This window comes from Lepisosteus oculatus, chromosome 29 (assembly GCF_040954835.1).
Source record: "Lepisosteus oculatus isolate fLepOcu1 chromosome 29, fLepOcu1.hap2, whole genome shotgun sequence".
Classification (NCBI taxonomy): Eukaryota; Metazoa; Chordata; class Actinopteri; order Semionotiformes; family Lepisosteidae; genus Lepisosteus; species Lepisosteus oculatus.
The window spans coordinates 293,022-310,886 of record NC_090724.1 but is presented as its reverse complement, the minus strand read 5'-3'; the positions used below and the strand labels follow the sequence as shown (position 1 = coordinate 310,886).

Below are 17,865 nucleotides of genomic sequence, written 5' to 3'. Positions count from 1 at the left end.
TCTAATTTCTACAGCTGTTCAGTGCATTGAAATACTATACCGAGTTGATTTACACTTCTCTTTTGCTTTTTCATCTTCTTTATAAAGTCAGGAATAATATACCATTCTGCAGTTTTTATTTAGTGTTTTTCCCATAGCCTGTTTCAAACATCTAAAAGAAATCTTGCAAAACAGGAAGACCCAACTGTCTCACTGATAATGGTGCTTATTCTAAATTGGTTCAAATCTAATTTAATTAAGGTTCAAATCTTGGGGCACAGTTAAAAGTAACAGATTTCAGGTGTGACTAGAGATCACCCCTCAAGGAGTGAGTGGATTCTGAGAATGCTCTACATCAGTGATCTATAGCCCTGGAGTGCCGTAATCCTGCATGCTTGAAAGCCAGCCATTACTGGAGAATGAACAAAGATCTGTAAAGCATGTCTACGGCTCCTAACCATGAGTGATCTGAGTGTACTAATGAAATCATTCAGAGTTCAGATGTAATGAAGAAAAGGGCAATATGACACTACAGGACCAGGACAGCAGACCTCTGCTCCACATGGCCAGAATGAATATACTTCAAGGATAAATGGTTCAACTATTCAAAAACCTGAAAGGTACTGACAAAGACTACAGCAAGCTCTCTAAGATAACCTGAAGACAAATCAAGCACACGTTTAACTGAAGTTAGCGAGAACTTCAGAAAGTGTAAAGGGAGCCTGGAATAATCTCGCTAGCCATAATGTAGACCCCTTGTTGCCAAGGATTGTTCCAAAAACAGCTGCATAAAGATCTGGGATTAATTAGCTACTAGCAATCAAGTTTTAATTGGCCGAACAACCTCCTCTGATTTGTAACTAGTAACAATAATATTTCTTTTTTGGGGGGGTTATCCCATAGAAACAGAACAAGTGATAAATGACTGGCACAGAAATCATACTGTATGTCTCTTCAATCCAGTCTGTTTAAAACACACATCTGCTGCTCTAAAGGCTCAATTGGAAAACCTACAAGACTCCGTTTCATTTCATATTGTGCATCTTGTGCTTGAACGCCTGGAAACACGGATGTAATTACAAAAGCACTTGCCTATAGCAAAAATTTCTAACCGTTCTGAGAGGAAGAGGGGAAAAAAACGGAAAAAAGAGGAAGAAACAAGGGAGGGAAGTAAGAAACAAAGACAGCTGGCAAACATGTTGAATTGAGCCAAACTGTTTGCTGATCTAAATCAGCGTCTCCAGAAGAAATTGATTGCCGACTGTGCCAGCTGGAGTAAGTGAGGGTCAGTGAGCTACTGAGAAGCAGACTCGTGAATTTTAATGCTGCAGTGCCTAAAAATTCACTTGGCAGAGACTGTCCTCCACTCACCACAACCCCAGGAGGCCATCTTGTTGATCTCTGCCAGAGGAAACGGGACAGCAAGCCCAGTGCACAGAAAACAGACTGATATGCTTTGTGTCTTTAGGAGCATTTGATTTTTAGCCACACCCCAAATAGATGATACCCAGCTTCTTCACAGTTCTTCATCTCCAGAAACTCCAGAAACTGAAGTCTGCCACCAGATGGAGGCAACAGAAACAATGCGTACCATAAGACCACTCCTTCCTTCTGCCTCAATTCTGTTGCCTGTGCCTTTCAGTGTTAAGGTGACAAGAAGCTTCACAAGATAATCCTCTTTGATAACCACTTGTAATGATAAAAATAAAGAAAGCCTTATAAATGCTTTATAATTCTCAACCATTGACAGTCCTTATAAAAAACCTTGTTAATTCTATAGAATAGTGTTCTTTTTTATACATGTATGTATTTTTGATACATATAGGGTGAATTTCAGGATTGCCATACAGAGCATGAAACTCCAGAACACGTATGCAGAATTGCTTCTGTTATTTTTTCCCCCAGTCTTGGAGCTGACACTTGGCAAATGAAATTGAAGATTCTCAGTGGAGAGCTGTCTCAGTGTGCACTGGCAGCAAAGAAAGTAAAGAAAAAACAACATTTGATGTTGATTTCATCTCACAAAGATGAATGTTTTTTTAAATCTTCCACATTAATTTACAGATTCCAGCTTTTCACACCTCTGCCTTAGATACCCCATCTGTGTGACCACTCTCACCTGCTCTGTCCTTTGCTCTCCTGTGGTTTATATTCTTGCCACCTTCTTCTCTCACACCTGAAGGCGGCTCAACAGCTGAAGCATGATTTCAAGAATTAACCTGTACTTGTTCTAACTGAATGTATCACAAATAACTGCACAGCGATTCACAACAGTATGAGGAACATGTGCTACACACATCACATGAGAGATTCGGAGATGCAGGAAGTCACACGGGAAAGGAATCTGGCTTTTCTATCCTCGTCATGCCAATGTGGAGGAGGAATAATTAAATCAAACAGTGCTTGGATATAAAGCAAAAAGCATGGGATTTTAAATGCAGGGAAGGTACATTAAAGCTTTCCTTTACATTATTAAGAGCTCACTGACAAAAATGTATTCAGTTTTCATCACAATGCCACAAGATATGATAGCCTTGAAAGAGGTCAAACAAGAGTAACGATTGTTTTAGGGAATATACAAACAAGTTACGTGATGAAATGTTTTCAGTCAAGAACAAAGGAGATTGAGAAAAGTTAATCCATAATACATGTACTCAGAATCCTAAAGGGTATATATAGGTTTCAGCCAGGGTACGATTTCAGACTTAAAGGCATGTGGTCACAACTGGAAACTAAAAAGGAAAGAGCTATGCGTGTCTGGAACAGGATTCCACAGCCAGATGGTAAGATCCAAACCACTTTCACGAAGAGGCTAGATGAGCTAATAAGCTACCAAATGAGCAAGATGGCATCATTGTTTTCCTTCTTAAAAGTTGTCAATGTTTATTTGCCACTTTCAAGTTATCAGAATTCTTTCAATTAAATCACAGACAACACAGTTAGCTGCCTGCACTAACAAAACTAGACTAGACTTGCACTAACAAAACTAGATTATTACTTTGCTTCTACTTACTGTAATTCATAAATGAGCCATGTCAGTGAGGACACTGGAAACTGTTCAGGGCACGCTACCACTGCAGTTCATAACAGAAGTGACACCTAAATCTGTTGAAGTCTCTCTGTAGCACTGGGTCTGATTAGTTATGGAGACAAATGTGACCTAATTTTCTGGTAAGAGGACATAAAAAACAAATGGAAAATGAAAAATATTAACTACTTGTCTAAGATGCCAGATAGGTCTTGGGGAAATAGGGGAAAATGAGTTCCTGCACTAATCCTCCATACAGCCAATGTGTTTACAGGAGGTACGGAGCAATAAGACATTGAAGTAAAACCAAACTACAGAAAGAGTAGGAGCAGTGTATTCATTTTTACCAGCACTATTCAGAACCTACAAGAGCAGCAAGAGAGACCAATGGGAGACTTTCTGCAAACCTATTAGAAGGGTGATAGGAACACCAGGAGATACTGAGGCTCTGCAAGACGGGACCAGGGGATCTGCTTTAAAACCACTGAGCTACACAGACAAACATACTTCAAGTTTCTGTTACAGACGCTAATAGTAAACAGGCTTTTCTTCAGCATTAGCAAACATTCATCTTCATGAGATTTAGTCTTTGTGCATCTGAGACTATTTTAAAATATTTGGGAAGTGTTACATGATTCAGTAGCAGTAGATTTAGTTTTCTATATTTTCTTGATGTACTCTATTGAGCAGATTATGTAATGACATATAAATCTTGTTCTAATGTACAGTATATTATTTTAAATTCTACATAATTACACTTATTTTGGGAGATATCACCTGCTCGTACTGTGATAATAGGGATGCAGAACTCTAGTACACAAAGATCCTTGAATGTCATTATATGAGTGATTGAAACTATTCAGATTCCCTAATCCAATTCTTAAGTGATTAATAGATTTTAGAGTGAACCATGCAAAACAACAGAATGCATAACGAAGCTTAGTTCTTCCCTATTGAACCTTATTCCTGTTAAAGTGCTGAAAGAAGTATTTTGTGTAATTAGGGGGCTCATATTTTAAATGAGTCTTTCCTCTCATGTATAATTCTGTTAGCATTTAAGTAGCTGTGTTTTTAAGCAATCTAAATTAGACTGAAAAGTCCCAAATAATTAATCTACCATTCTTCGCTTAGATATTTAAGGAAAGTGTGGCTAAAAAGTTGTACATCTTAAGTTTTGCAGCTACTTTTTTAAAACCTATCTTAAGCTTTACCATTTTTTGGGGATTGATCTTTACTACATCGTTATTAAAAACCGCCAAGACAGAGTGGTGAAAGAACTATTTCATTATTCCGATTAGGGTAAACAGAAGAAGTTAAAAAGATGATTGATTAGGGGAGTTGTTGCTTTGATTTTCCTGCAGAGTAACTATCAGTTTTTAATTAAGCAACCAAGCGAAAATTACTACTGTAATTAAAAACAGTTTTCAGCCCATTATGACTTACAAATCAAACCTGAAAACAGGAGTACGTGCAACGAATCCATTTCCACTAACCAGGCCGAGACTTTCTCTCTTTTTTAGATGTGCCAACCTGGACGCTCTTTCGCCCTTCAGTGTGTAACTCACAGCCAACGTCATTCCATCCCCTTTCCCACACAGCCATGTGGACGACTCTCACGGCTCTGTGAAGAGGTCTGGTCCAGAGCCTACAGTACCTGTGTGGCCATTTTGCCGTAGTCGATCCAGCGCAGCGTGGCGAAGTTGGTGGACTCGGCGCAGTTGAAGCCGTGATTGAACCCGGCGTGGTACCCGTAGGGAAAGGTGATCATGAACTCCCCAGCCTCCTGAGTAATCTGGGACAGAGAGGGAGCAGAAAAGGAGTCAACACAGCGGACAAAATAAAGACATCCTTCGACAATAACGATACTGGCAACAAAACATATAACATTTCGTACTGGCATTGCTGATAACTCCTGTAATTATGATAAACTCATCACGCTGCTATAGCTCTTATTCCAACATGGGAGAGGTGAAGACAGCGAGTTCTCGGAAACGTGCAGGAGCACTTGTTTCACTGCGCAAGGAGCAGCATTCACTGGCAACACTCCAAGCTTTGGGGCACCTGGCAAGCCTGCTCACCTTGGCCAGTTTGGGCTCAAATAACTGTATAGTCAACTCCTCACGCATAACAGACACCAAATCCAGACGAAAGTTACCAAGCCAATGTTCCCCAGAGCTAAACGGAAAATGCAATGTGGAAGACGTAACAATTTGTAAAGTCTTTTGTGCATGTTTGTATTTCTTCCCCCAGCTTCCAATTCCAGCTAACAAACAGAGATCACCTTGTAACAACAGAAATTACCTGTGCTAAAACAGCTTAAAAAGACAGCTTTGGAGATATTTCCTCACAACTAATTGCTTTTACAGAACCATTAAACTATTAAAACTCTACATGGATTATTAACCACAGACTTTATAGGACACTAAAGTTTCCAAATTAAACAGGAATTTACGTTTAACTATGCAACAATGATAAAATGGGGCTTGAAAAACACACTGATGCATAGTTGTAGGCACAAGCTTGATGCAACAGAAGTCAGATTTTACCAGAAATAATTAAGAAAAAAACTGCATCAAATTTGCTTGATCTAAATTACAGCGAAACGTCCCCCTTTGGAGGTTCCTGATGAATTTTGCAGCAAATCATTTCCAGCACTACAAGTGTAATTATTTAACAATCACTTGTCTTGCGTGAAATTTAAGCAGCCTGTTAAGTTCTGAATGCACTCCAGTGCCTGATGGGCCCCACAAGCAACAGTTCAGGCATTCATTCATATATATGAAAAATTGTCTCTACGTTCGTTACCTTAAAGATTACAGAAACCCATTTTTATTTCTGTAATTCTCCATCTAAATGCAGGCATTTCTGCTACAATGCTTTAATTTTGTTTTTGGAAAACATTTTTATAGAAAAGCACATACTAGAAACCACTGGCTAGTAGGAAGAGAGTTCAAATTCACAATAACATGAATATTTCTATAGTAATCAATCATATTAGTTTGAGTAAATTACCTCTGTATAATGTTCTTTGGATTTTTTAAACGGTAAACAGTGGAAAAAGCAGATAAAATAAGGCATAACATGCACTATTTATGTAACTAGATAATGAGATTCTTCAGAGGAGGAGGGCTAGAGCATTTTCGTAAGAAACGTCAAAAATACACACTACTGTAATTTTTAACGTCCCATATAGAACATAAAATACATTTCTAAACAAAGATGTCTGTCTGTGCTCAACTACTCTGTTGCATATGCAGACAAAGACCAAGGCCAATGCATGAGAGAACACGCCACCACCCCAGGCGTGTTGCAGAGTTGAGGGTGCCTGCCTGCACGCACCCATGTTATAGAAAAGGCATGTCGTAATAAACAAACTGTTATAGCCAGCCTGCATTATGTAAGAAACAGGTTATAGCACAAATGACTGTATACATGAAGTAGTAAAGGATTTACTAGATTTACTACTGAAGGTATACTGAATACACATTGTGCATGAGTAACACTCCACTGCTTCATGCTATTTCTCCTGTATGTTTAACATTTGATCAGGAACAGACACTTCTAGAAAGTAGACTCCCTTCCATCCAGATATCTCTGAATAATAATACTTTACACATACAATGATACTTTGATACTTCTGATAATCAATTTACTATGAAGAACTAGAGAAATTTAACATTGTCTATATTTATTATGGGGGAAAAATTACAAACAAAATAGTGGCAGTATTCTGAAGGCAATACCAGTTCCAAGATGGAAAAAACACATTTACACACAAACAACACAACAGGATATTTGGCAAAAGTTGATACTGGATCAATGACAAACAGCCTGAGTGTGGAGGAGGAGGAATCTGGGGAGTGTCCACTGGACTTGGCTGAAATCACAGGAGGAGACACGAGGCAGGAGTGTGTGGACCGCAATGCCTGTGGGGGAGGCAGCACAATCACACGGAGCCAAGCCACTGAAGACCTTGTAAGTCAGAAGATTCATTAAGAAGACGACACAGACAAGCTCCTCCAGCCTCTTTGACCTCAAATTCTTCAGTGTGTGAAACCTGACAAGGCAAACCACCAAGAACAAGCCTTTTCCATTAGAGGATCGATCGCAGCTAAACAGCGGTACAGCAGCAGGGAGGAGCACTGTTTAAAAAGGAAGCGATCAGGAAAATTTGATTTCCCATGAATTCAACCTAAATTACTTTCTAATATCCACCCCCAGCAAAGCCTCGAGCATTTGTTTTCCTTGCAGGGAGTGTTCAAGTACTTGTTTTTTTGTACCGGCGAATTAAGTGCTTGTGAAAACGCAGACAGGAGGGCTGCGCTCAGACATTTAGTTTTTGTTAAAGACCAAAGAACACAGGAGCTTGCGCAGCTGCAATGGGACTCAGTGCCTGGGAAACGGAAATCTGGAAAATGAGGACCACTTCAAAGGTCACAGTAAGACATTGCCTTTGAAGTATGTCTGTGGCCAATTATAGGCACAGCACCGGCTATTGCAAAGATGGTCATTTGGGAGTTTTCCCAGAAAACAAGGCAAAACTGATTAACCACCATCTGATCCTGGGTAAAGTTGTCGACATTGCTCTAGTTAACAATAACTCTTGTGGTTTGCCAGGTGTCTGTGAATCCTCACTGTTACTATAACATGATATAATGTAAAGATAATATGAATACAAGGACAAATTAGTTTGCTTCTTTATGTAACTTCCCTCAATATTTTCCTAGATCCAAAAGCCTAGAGGCAAAAGTAGACCAAAAATCCAGAAAAAAAACAGATCTAGCGTGTGACATGAGAAACAAGATACTGTATCAAGTCAGTGCTAACCTAATCACCAAGGTCATCTCTGTGTACAAGGCATTATTTTAAAATAAAGTGTATTGCTTTTTAAAAAATTGCTTTCTCTTCCCTTTTCGTACGCAAGTAGTGCATATAATAGTGACAAGTTTATCCAACAGCTATTTAAAAGTAACTCTTCCTGTCTAGCTGGAGTAAAAACAGCTGTTCCTGTGACCTTCTGCTGCTTTCATACCTCGTGTCATTCTTGGACTGCACACATTTCTGGAGACTTAAAACAGCATCATCGATAGCTACATCAGAAGTGTTCCTGAGTGTCCTAATGCAGCTGTTCCAGCTTTGCAAAGTTTGAGAATGATTCCAAATGAGAAAAAGCAATTACTAGTTAATTCAATAACCAGACCTAGAACCTCCTTCAGCCATCTCTTGATCAAACATCTGCACAGCTTTTGATAAACATTGAAACATTCTTTAAGTCGGCCTGTGGCTAATGTGGTTTGGCTAGGTTCTTGATTGTTTCTGAAATTTAAAGCAGTCCTTTGGAATGGCTTTGTCATTGCCATTCAGAAATCACTGATTTTGTTATAACATTTACCTATTTTGGAATTGCCAATTGTTTTGATTAAAATGTCCAGCATCAACTTCTGTACTCTCTCTAAAGAGAATGAGCACAGCACTGGACAGGGAGTTAGCACCAAGTAGAGGACCTAACTGTTTAATGCCAGCTTGTGCCACTCCACCAGTTGGGCACCAATATTTGAGGAATCCCAGTCATTGCTTGATAGTTCCCCAGTCTCAAGCTTGCAATATTTGGGCAATAGAGATCTAAGTGTAGAGAGAATGTCCAGCTGTTTGAGTTCTGGCTTCAATTCCAGGCTTGGGTGCCTTCTTTGTAGAGTTTGAAAGTTCACGTCTTTCAAAGCATGCTTCTATTTCCTCCCACCTTCCAAAGACATCCTGCCTGGGTTAACACTCTCATGGGGGCTGCGATTTAAAAGAAATACAGGTGGAAATGGTCCCCCATTTTCAACAGCATTCTAGGGCTTTATTTTGCAGGTCAGATATCCTAAGCCTTACAAGCCCTAGACACGAGCAGAAAAGAGGCTGCATAAGGTATCTACAGCAAAGCTCAAAACGGTTCGCAGTGAGGGAAAAAAAATGCCAAAACACATCTTCCTCCTTTGCAACAGTGGTTTCAAAGAAGGGTCGTGTGTCTGCAAGAGGAACTCGGCATAGCACACGCTCTTCCTCAGGCCTGTCAATAAGGCCCAGACAGACCATTAGGGAACGGGCTCCGGTGACAGAGCTGACAAGTCAATCGGAACACAAAGCGGGAGGATGCTGCTGCCACTCACAAGCCTCCCCTCGTCACTCACCGACTTCACTGCCAGCCAGCGCTCTCGCAGATCGATACAGAATCGCATTATATACACCCCCTTCTAACAGCTTAATGTGTTCTGCCACTTCCCTGTTCTGTCTCCATCTCCTTTTCTCTTCTTATTTCTAAAGAGTTAACAGGTGTTTTTTTCTTTTGCTTTATCATGAGCTTTTATAATATGCACTTTCAATCTTGGTACTCATACTACCGAAAGCAGTAACCAAAATTACCTTTATGCAAAATCTTGTAATAACTGATTTTCCATTTAATTCCTATGCAATTTAGAATTCCAATTGCTTAACAGCAACTCCTCAACAGCATGGATAGTTATGATATACAACTAAGGCACCAGTTACATTATGTAGATTATCTTTTATATACCCTGTGGTGAACGCCAATGCCTGAACCACAGAACGTAGCTTCAAGTCAACGAGTCACCTTAGCACACGCATGTCCGAGTGGTCTGTCTCTATATTTTGCACATTTTCCTTGCCCTTTACGATCCACTGTTCAGTTATGCACCCTCCAAGCATCTCAGCTGCAGACAATTTAATTCATCTCCCTCTTCTGGTCAGTTCTTCCATCTTCAACCTAGAAGGCCGGAACGGACAAATTCATCTGTACGCCATATCTCTCAAGTAAAATCATCACAAAACAACAAATGTCCCTTTCATTTAGAGACACCCTGGTGTGCTTCATCTTTTATGCCCAGTCTTCCAACTTCACTTCAATCAGTACTAATCACCTTTCATAAGGTGACACTGGAGTCTGATAAACTAAATACTGGGATGTTCTAGCCTAGTGACTAAACTACAGATCACTCTGGATCTAAACCTTCAATAACAGATCCTTGCAAGTATTTCCATCACACTCTCATGCCTATTAAACTGTCTCTACAGGATCCAAAAGACTACACCTGTACTGTCCATAATCTCTACTTCTCATTCTTAGACCTCACTCTCTTCCTTTACCGCTGGAGCCCAGATACAGTCCCCCCACCCTAATAAACACCAGATTACTGTCCCAGGGGTGTGGCCAATTATCCATTAAGCCCCAGTGATGCATGCTTCCACCTGTGGAATTTCACTTCTACTGGATGCTAATTAATCAAATAAGGCCAATGCAGAAACTGCAGACATTAACACTTCTCAGACTATACTGATCCAGCTCTAAAGCAAAGTCAGTGGCTCAACTCTTGTGGAAACAACTCCAAGCTATCGGTGACTGGCACATCTGATAGATCTGAGCTAAGGAGCTCTTGGACATCTTGGGTTAATCCTTTGCTCTCAGTGCTCAGACAATCTGAGAAACAACTGAGGACTCCAAAGCAGGGAATAAGTAAGAAATGGAATGGCAAATGTTAAAAAGTAACCATCTTGCATTCTAAAGCCCTGAACTTCAACACTGTTGAAAACTTTCTTCTCTCCCCTATGGTTATATTTTCTCCAGCTCTTCAGAGGATGTTGGTTTGGAGTCAAAGTGACAAAGGCTCTCTTTCAACTAATAGTTCTCTGAATTAAAAAAATAATTTCAAAGTAGTTGAAGGCAGGGAAAGAAGAGGAAAAACAGCAAAGTAAGCTCATCTAAAACTTCTGCTCCTTCTCCTCTCGCTCACAGAAAATCATGAATCAGTTCTATTTTTAACATGTTCTCTGAGGACTTCCACAGAGGGAAACAAGGAACAGACAATGCTCTTGTTGCGCAGACTTACAGTATAATGAACACTGTTAAAAAATAGCAGAGCAGAACCGAGACTGAGTGCTTATATTTGCAGTACATTGGCAAAAAACATGAAATGCAGTCAAGTAATCTACATTAGTGTTAACTCCTCTAAAACTAATTACAACCAGTGCTCACTTCTCTATATACTTCTCTGTATACATAAAGCAGGATGAAGAGTAGAAATTGTTCATAATCGTTTAGGGCTGTGATATGAGACATCAATAATCCCCAAACTGAAGAAAGGTGAAAAAGACATTTCACACTGAGTCAAAGTTTTTGATCTCATCTTGTAATATTTCACTAAGCCTCTTAAGATATGCACACACTGTCATTCATTAAAGTCAGTGATTAAACTGGTCGCTTAACACCTGCGATTGAAGTCACTCTAATACAGTTTCTGACTCCTTCCTAAAGGACCATATTTTTTTACAGTCAACTGTTCCTTAGAAGAGGGTGGCACGGTGGCGCAGCAGTGAGCAGCGCTGCCTCTCGGCTCTGGGGCCCTGGGGCGCCGTCTGCATGGAGCTTGTATGTTGACCCTGTGCTTGCGTGAGTGTTTGCTGGGTGCTCTAGCTTCTTCCCACAGACCAAAGACATACAGTGCTGGCAGGTGTCTTGGCTTCTGTGAGAACTGGCTCTGGTGCGAGCATGTGAGTGTGTGTCTGTCTATCTACCCTGCCTCTCTTCGGCTCCCCCACAACCTTGAATCGGATGAAGCCATTATAAAATGGATGGATGTTCCTTGGAAAAGAAATGAAGTGCTCTCCATCTTTTTCCACAGGATAAATCAACAATTCCACTTTATGTTTTGGCTCCTAATTTGGTTTTGTTGACTTGTAGCTCAGGAGTACACTTTCCCATTTTTTAAAACTCTCAACTGTCAAATTTTCAATTTATAAAAAGTATTAAAAATTTATAAAATTAAGATTGAAAATAATTTCAAGAGCAATCATCGTGGAAGTGAGTGCAAACTTAATTACCTTACTCTTCCAGCTGGAGTTGAAGGGGTTGAGGATGACAATAAGAATAGAAAAGGACAATTACAAGCAAAAACAAAAAAGCAAAGCCTGACTACACTAGTCAACTGAAATTTTAATTGCTTACATTTTTAAAAACCAAAAAAAAACTCCCAAAAAATGTTTCAAGGTAAAATAAATCTATTTAACAGAGTTATTTACCTCATTACGGAATTTGCCACAACAGAAAGGACGTGTAAACATCTACACTTGAGACCTATTACTGCTGCTTAAGATGTTATCCTGCCCCAAATCACACTTACCCTGTCAAAGGGGATTCCGTACTTCTTGAGGATGGAGGGTGAAATCAAGGTCATTTTGTGCCGCAGGAAAGCATCACAGCCTTGAGAACTGCCTGGGAAGAATCCTGGAATGTAGAAGAGATGAGATCGAATTATGGGGATTATTTTTTCATGCAAAGGGGTATATTACAAACAAAAATTTAAAAACCAGAAAGGAACTGAGAAAGGTAAGTCAAAGAACTGTCAGGACCAACGCACCAACAAATAACCAAGACAAATGCACAAATGAATACAGCGGACGCTCTTCTTTACATGAAGGGAGGCGGAACAAGTGCAGAACCAGCCACCCAGCCATGTCACTACGTTTTTGGAAACCTAAAACACAAGACGTACCAAAAAGGATGAAGAGCAGTCTTTTTCAACTTCATAATGTAATGTTTCAAGTACATAATGTACAGAAGTACAGAGCCGAGAGCTGGCACTATACAACTGCCACTTGTTATTCACACAAAACCAGGTACTACAGTGTGTGAAACTAAACTAGTGGACCTGAAATCACTACTGCTGTTGAACGTACCAGCCAGAAATTGCAATTCCTTTGTGACCCAAGAAAATGTTTACAAAATTTTAAGTGAATCATTAAAAAATGTAAAATCATATAGATCATATCCTTCTAACGCCTAATGGAAACACTACAGTGACAGACAAAATTCTTAGCCCTTTGAAAAAGGACTGGAACACAGTACCTTTCTGTTTTTCTTCATTATCTACTTTGATGATTGCACTAAAGATTTTAAAAGATTATTCATTTTCTTTAACATTTAACAACTATAGCCACATTTTAAATGCTTTATTTCTGTGACTTGGAAGAGCAATTAATGTGATGATGCATAGAAAAAAGTATCCTGCTGGGCTATTAAGTGTTACTGCACCCATTTTAAATAAATGCATGTGACTGCCCAACTTCACACAGACCCAATTTATCAGGCAACATCTTCCACAAACTGAGTCAGGCAAGTATATCAAAACCCCTGTTTAAGACAAGGGAACAATTTCAATAATGTAATTTAAAACACCCGAGAACAAACTAAATTTATTAAAAGAGAAGCTGACAAAGATTTATAACCACACACATGTAATGTTTTCCAGTCCAGGACGTCTTGCACAATGGCATGGATCTTAGCATGGCAAACAAGAAATTTCAGAAATATGAAGTGGTGTTTCCCTGTCAGTCTTTCATTAATCTACATACGCACTGACCTTGTTCCCAGAGTGACTTTTAAAGACTCAGACTCTACCTCGTTGCTCTGCAAAAATACTCTTAACTATGAATAACATGTAGCTCTTTATGGAACACTATTATAAACCTCAGTCCACAAGCAGTTAACAGCTCCAATACATGTTTAATGCCAGGAATCACTAAAATATTAACAGTCCCTTCACTTACGCTGGCCTCAGATCAAGTAGCATGGCACTGAGTCCTTAAAATACCAATACACAGCAGTGCCCCTGTAACAGTGCTACTTAAAGAGAAGAGCATAATGTGTTAAAGTAGCATTACAAAAATACATCAACTCCTTTAGCTATTAACAGGAATTTCTCATGAAGGTAAAAAAAAAACTCATGCTGGTTAATTCCAGTTGATTATAGCTTTGATAAGCAAGAGATACAAACACAAAAAAACAAACATAGGCCAAGGGCATTTTGGCACACACTAAAAGGTTTATACCCTGTCCAAATGTAAAGCATGTGTAAATAAACTGCTTCTGTGCCTTTTGAACACTTAGACAACATTCTCCATGGTAAATGGATAAGTTAATGAGAACACAATCTTTGCTCTTAATCATGCATAACATTTCAGAAACGGACATCACAAGGGGGCCATTAAGTCCATCTTGCTCACTTGACTACAAACAGAACAGTCGCCCAAGAATCCCAACAAGATGTTTCTTAAAGGAAGCCACAAAGTCAGGTTTAAAATAGTCAATATCTTCTGTTACCATTTATTATTTATTCATCGCAGACTCCATAAAAAAGCAAGTTTTGTTCAAGTGGAATAATCATAGCTTCAGCTTATGCATATTTTTTCCATGAAACCATGAAAGTAAAAAACACATTTAAAATATATATGAAGTGTGAAATGTTTTATTCATGCATGTTCTTAGAAAAATATATTATATGGATTTTGGTTACTGATTTAATGTTTTAGAATCAGACTGATTAATTGGTCATGCCTAACAGACCATGAGACACTTGAGTGACTTTCGATTGTTGCACAAGTACTACTTCAGATTAGAGAAAAGGCTGATTGTGCATAAGAGAAGACCTGCTGAACATCAAGCTTGATTAATATCAACAAAGGAAAATTGAAAAGGGACCAAAAGAATGAGGAGAACAAGCTTTAGGGTTATCAGTATGTTGCAAACTGGACTAAACCCCCGTCACTTGCTGTCAGGGTGCTCACATCCAGCAATTTCCCACCTGTCATGATGCTGCAGCTGAACAGTCAACGTTAGACCGCAAGTCGCCGCACCTCACCAAGATCAAAGAGAAGGTCTGAGTGTGATGGTCTGGGCGGACGTCTAGTCACTACAGACCACCACTTGCAATGACTAGCTTTATACACTAAGTGCCTGCCTCCCTGACACACACGCGGCAGGTGGGAAGAGAGCATTTAAGAATCTGAATAGAAAACCGAGAATAGCCGCTATTTGGACTGTGCATTACCAGCCTTTGGCTGCCACAAAGGCATTTTCCAAACTGTCACTGGAGTGTGACTTGCTAATATGAGGGTTCAAAGACTCCAGAAGACAAAACTTATCATCGGGGTTTGCTGTTGCTTCAGGGCAGTCAGGCCGTTGAGGTCAACCACGCCTCTCTAAGAAAGTGTTCTTTTCAAAATTGTATTAGGTATCACGGACACTTTCTAATAAAACTCACTACATCCCTCTGTAGGAGGTTGTTGTCTCACACATTTTTTTTTAACAATACTTTACACCTTAAGTTCATGTAGCGATGGTTCAAAACTAAGTTTCTCAGGTTCGAAAGAAAAGAGAACCGCAGGAAAAGTTCCTAAGCTGGAGAAACTGATTATACAGTTTGTTCCCGTTCCACTTCAGGGTGCATGTTTTCCATGTTCACTCGCCGCGAGGGGTATGCCACCACCGGAAATCTGCCGAAAACATGGCAGCAAAATACAAAATTAAAAAACGAGGTCTGATTTTGTAATCACCAGACTTGATGTAAAAATGGATGATAATAAGGAAAACAAAAACAAGATGAATGTCAAGTGCAAGTTTATGCAGAGCGGGGTTAACTACATAATTGAGCACGGTGATGTGTGAATGCGCGCCTGTGTTTACAATCAGACAGGTTGAAGCAAACAGCCTGCAATGAGAGGTAAAGTAAAAACTTGACAGCATTTATCACACAGCGGGGAGTGGCACAGCTGGGGGTCCTGTGACTGCTAAGAGCCATTTCCCAGCTGTATTCCCTCAGCTGTGCCCCCGTCTACGAGGAGAAAATGCGAGCTGAAAAGGAAAATTCCTGCTGCGAAATCTAGCATACAAAAATCTAAATTGGTTTATGATCATAACACACTTCCTATTAAGTTAACTGTCATTTGTGGAAAATGAGAAAGGAAAATGCTTTTTAAAAGAAGTTATGCGAGCACATGAGCTCTCGGCTACATCCTTTGGTGATGCTTTGTGGTTTAACGCATGTCTCTGTATTTATCTTCTGTCATGTTTTCAGTTCTTCTAAATAGCTTGTTACCACACTAGAGGGAACTGTTTTAGCGAGACCTGCACTGGGAAAACAGAGCAGGAGAATGGATTTGAAAAACGGTGATAAAGAGGACCCCTCACATTTAATGGGTATACAGTAAGGTCCCAATTTCGCAGACCGGTTATTAAATGTCGGTAACAAAATTGACGGTATCGCAACAATGTACAAATTTCACACCTATGTACTTATTTCGAACTGTGTGAAAGTACTGTATGGTTGCCATCTTAACGCAGGCAGATGAAAACCTGGTGGTCTCACCACGAGCAAGAGCATGAATTTGCATGAATTATGATGTGAAAGTTACCCTTCCTGCTCACTAGTCGTTATAAGCAAATTCCTAACAACGTTAATTATGAGTGTAATGTAGAAGTTGCTCTTTTCTTGCAATATCTAATATTGCCTTGTATGTCTTAGTTTCATGATATTTCAAATATTTGCTATTAATACTGTAGTGAAATGTGCTTGGTCTAATGCACGTTTACAATGTAATAGGGCCAGTTTGGAATTTTTTGTATTCTTTCTTTGAATCACAGACAATGAAGGCAATATAGCACTATGCACATATTAAAACTTTGTCTCTTTTGTGATGTCAATTGGAGGTCGTACACGTTACAGTGCATTTGGCAACTTCATTGCGATTTGAAATGCACCCATCATTGCCAACTCATTATAACCCCAGAATGCAAAAATACTGTTGCAGTTTCTCCTTCGAAAACTGCATCTCACAACTCATATAAATATAAACATTGCATTTTCTATTAACTCATATTTTACTGGAAAACCTGAGAGCTGCACGCTAGTTTGCTGGTAACTGAGTGAATGGATCTGTGAAATCTGCAAAATGTGCTCATAAAGGAAAATCTGCACAGTACAGTAAGTAAATCAGCTTCCGCAAAAGAAACTTCAGACAAAATAAGCAAACTGTTGGACATTTCTTTTAAGTACAGCCATTTTATCTGATATTTCTTGGTAAATAATGTTTTCTTTTAAAATCTGACAGCTTCTTCTGTACTGACTTATTATTCTATTATTTCAAAATTACATGAGCCTTCTCATCTCAACATCTGAGCGTGAAGCTGACTGATAAAACATTTCTGTACTACTTTTGATAAAATTGCCTTTGCCCAGAGTTTCATTTGGTATTTCACTGCAAAATAAAATTGCATTTTTGAGGAATCTAAAACTGGAATTGAACACCCAGCTAAACCAGTTATGCCCATCATCAGGCTACATCCTAAGCAGGGATTTAAACAGTTCTTGATTATTAAATCAGAGATAACATTAATGGAAACTAAGTACTTTTAAACTACTTTGGAGCTGTTGGTTGTCAAACTTTAATATGGACAGGGCCAAATTAGTTACTATAGTAAAATGCAATACATGATTATCTACGCCACATCTATAAAGAAAGAATATGGAATTACAACTCCAGAAGTGCCAGTTTGGAGAATGAGCCCAAAGGTTTGAACTGCATCAGTGGTAAACTGCTTTAAGTCAATCCCAAATGTTTTTCAAGACTTAATTTAGCACTTGGAGCCCTAGCACTATGCATTATTTAGATAGCGGGGGTCTCTGTAAGCTTTTTTTAAAGGGAATGCCTAATGTTATACTGCAGTGCTAGAAGCTGGATGAAATCTGCCAAAAGCCCTGGTGGTTCAAAACGGGGAAGAAATCAGTAGGTATTTTTTTGTTAAAGACCTTAATATTTCAATGACTCTGTCTCACTGGCCTTGCTATCGTTTTTCAAGGCATGTTCAGTTTTACAATGCCATGCAATTCACCAATGCATGCCAGTTTGTACAACTGCTTGTCAGGATTCAGAATTGCAGTCTTTTTTGCATTTTAATAGAAAATATTTTTGCTCTTAACTGGAAACCATACAGGAAAACTTCTCTGCAAATGTGTACTACTTTGGAG

At 39.3% G+C, this 17,865-nt stretch overlaps 1 protein-coding gene across 4 annotated transcripts in view; it reads right to left on the bottom strand.

Annotated features, from left to right (window-relative positions):
* Positions 1 to 17,865, bottom strand: part of kdm4b (lysine (K)-specific demethylase 4B) — a 125,352-nt gene that overhangs the window by 63,174 nt on the left and 44,313 nt on the right. For all 4 annotated transcript variants that reach the window (XM_015365650.2, XM_006639900.3, XM_015365648.2 and 1 more), the window contains exons 7-8: positions 12,184 to 12,287; positions 4,662 to 4,799 (exon numbers count right to left, since the gene is read on the bottom strand). In XM_015365650.2, the coding sequence (XP_015221136.2) occupies positions 4,662 to 4,799; positions 12,184 to 12,287 (242 nt within the window). The remainder of the gene's footprint in view (positions 1 to 4,661; positions 4,800 to 12,183; positions 12,288 to 17,865) is intronic.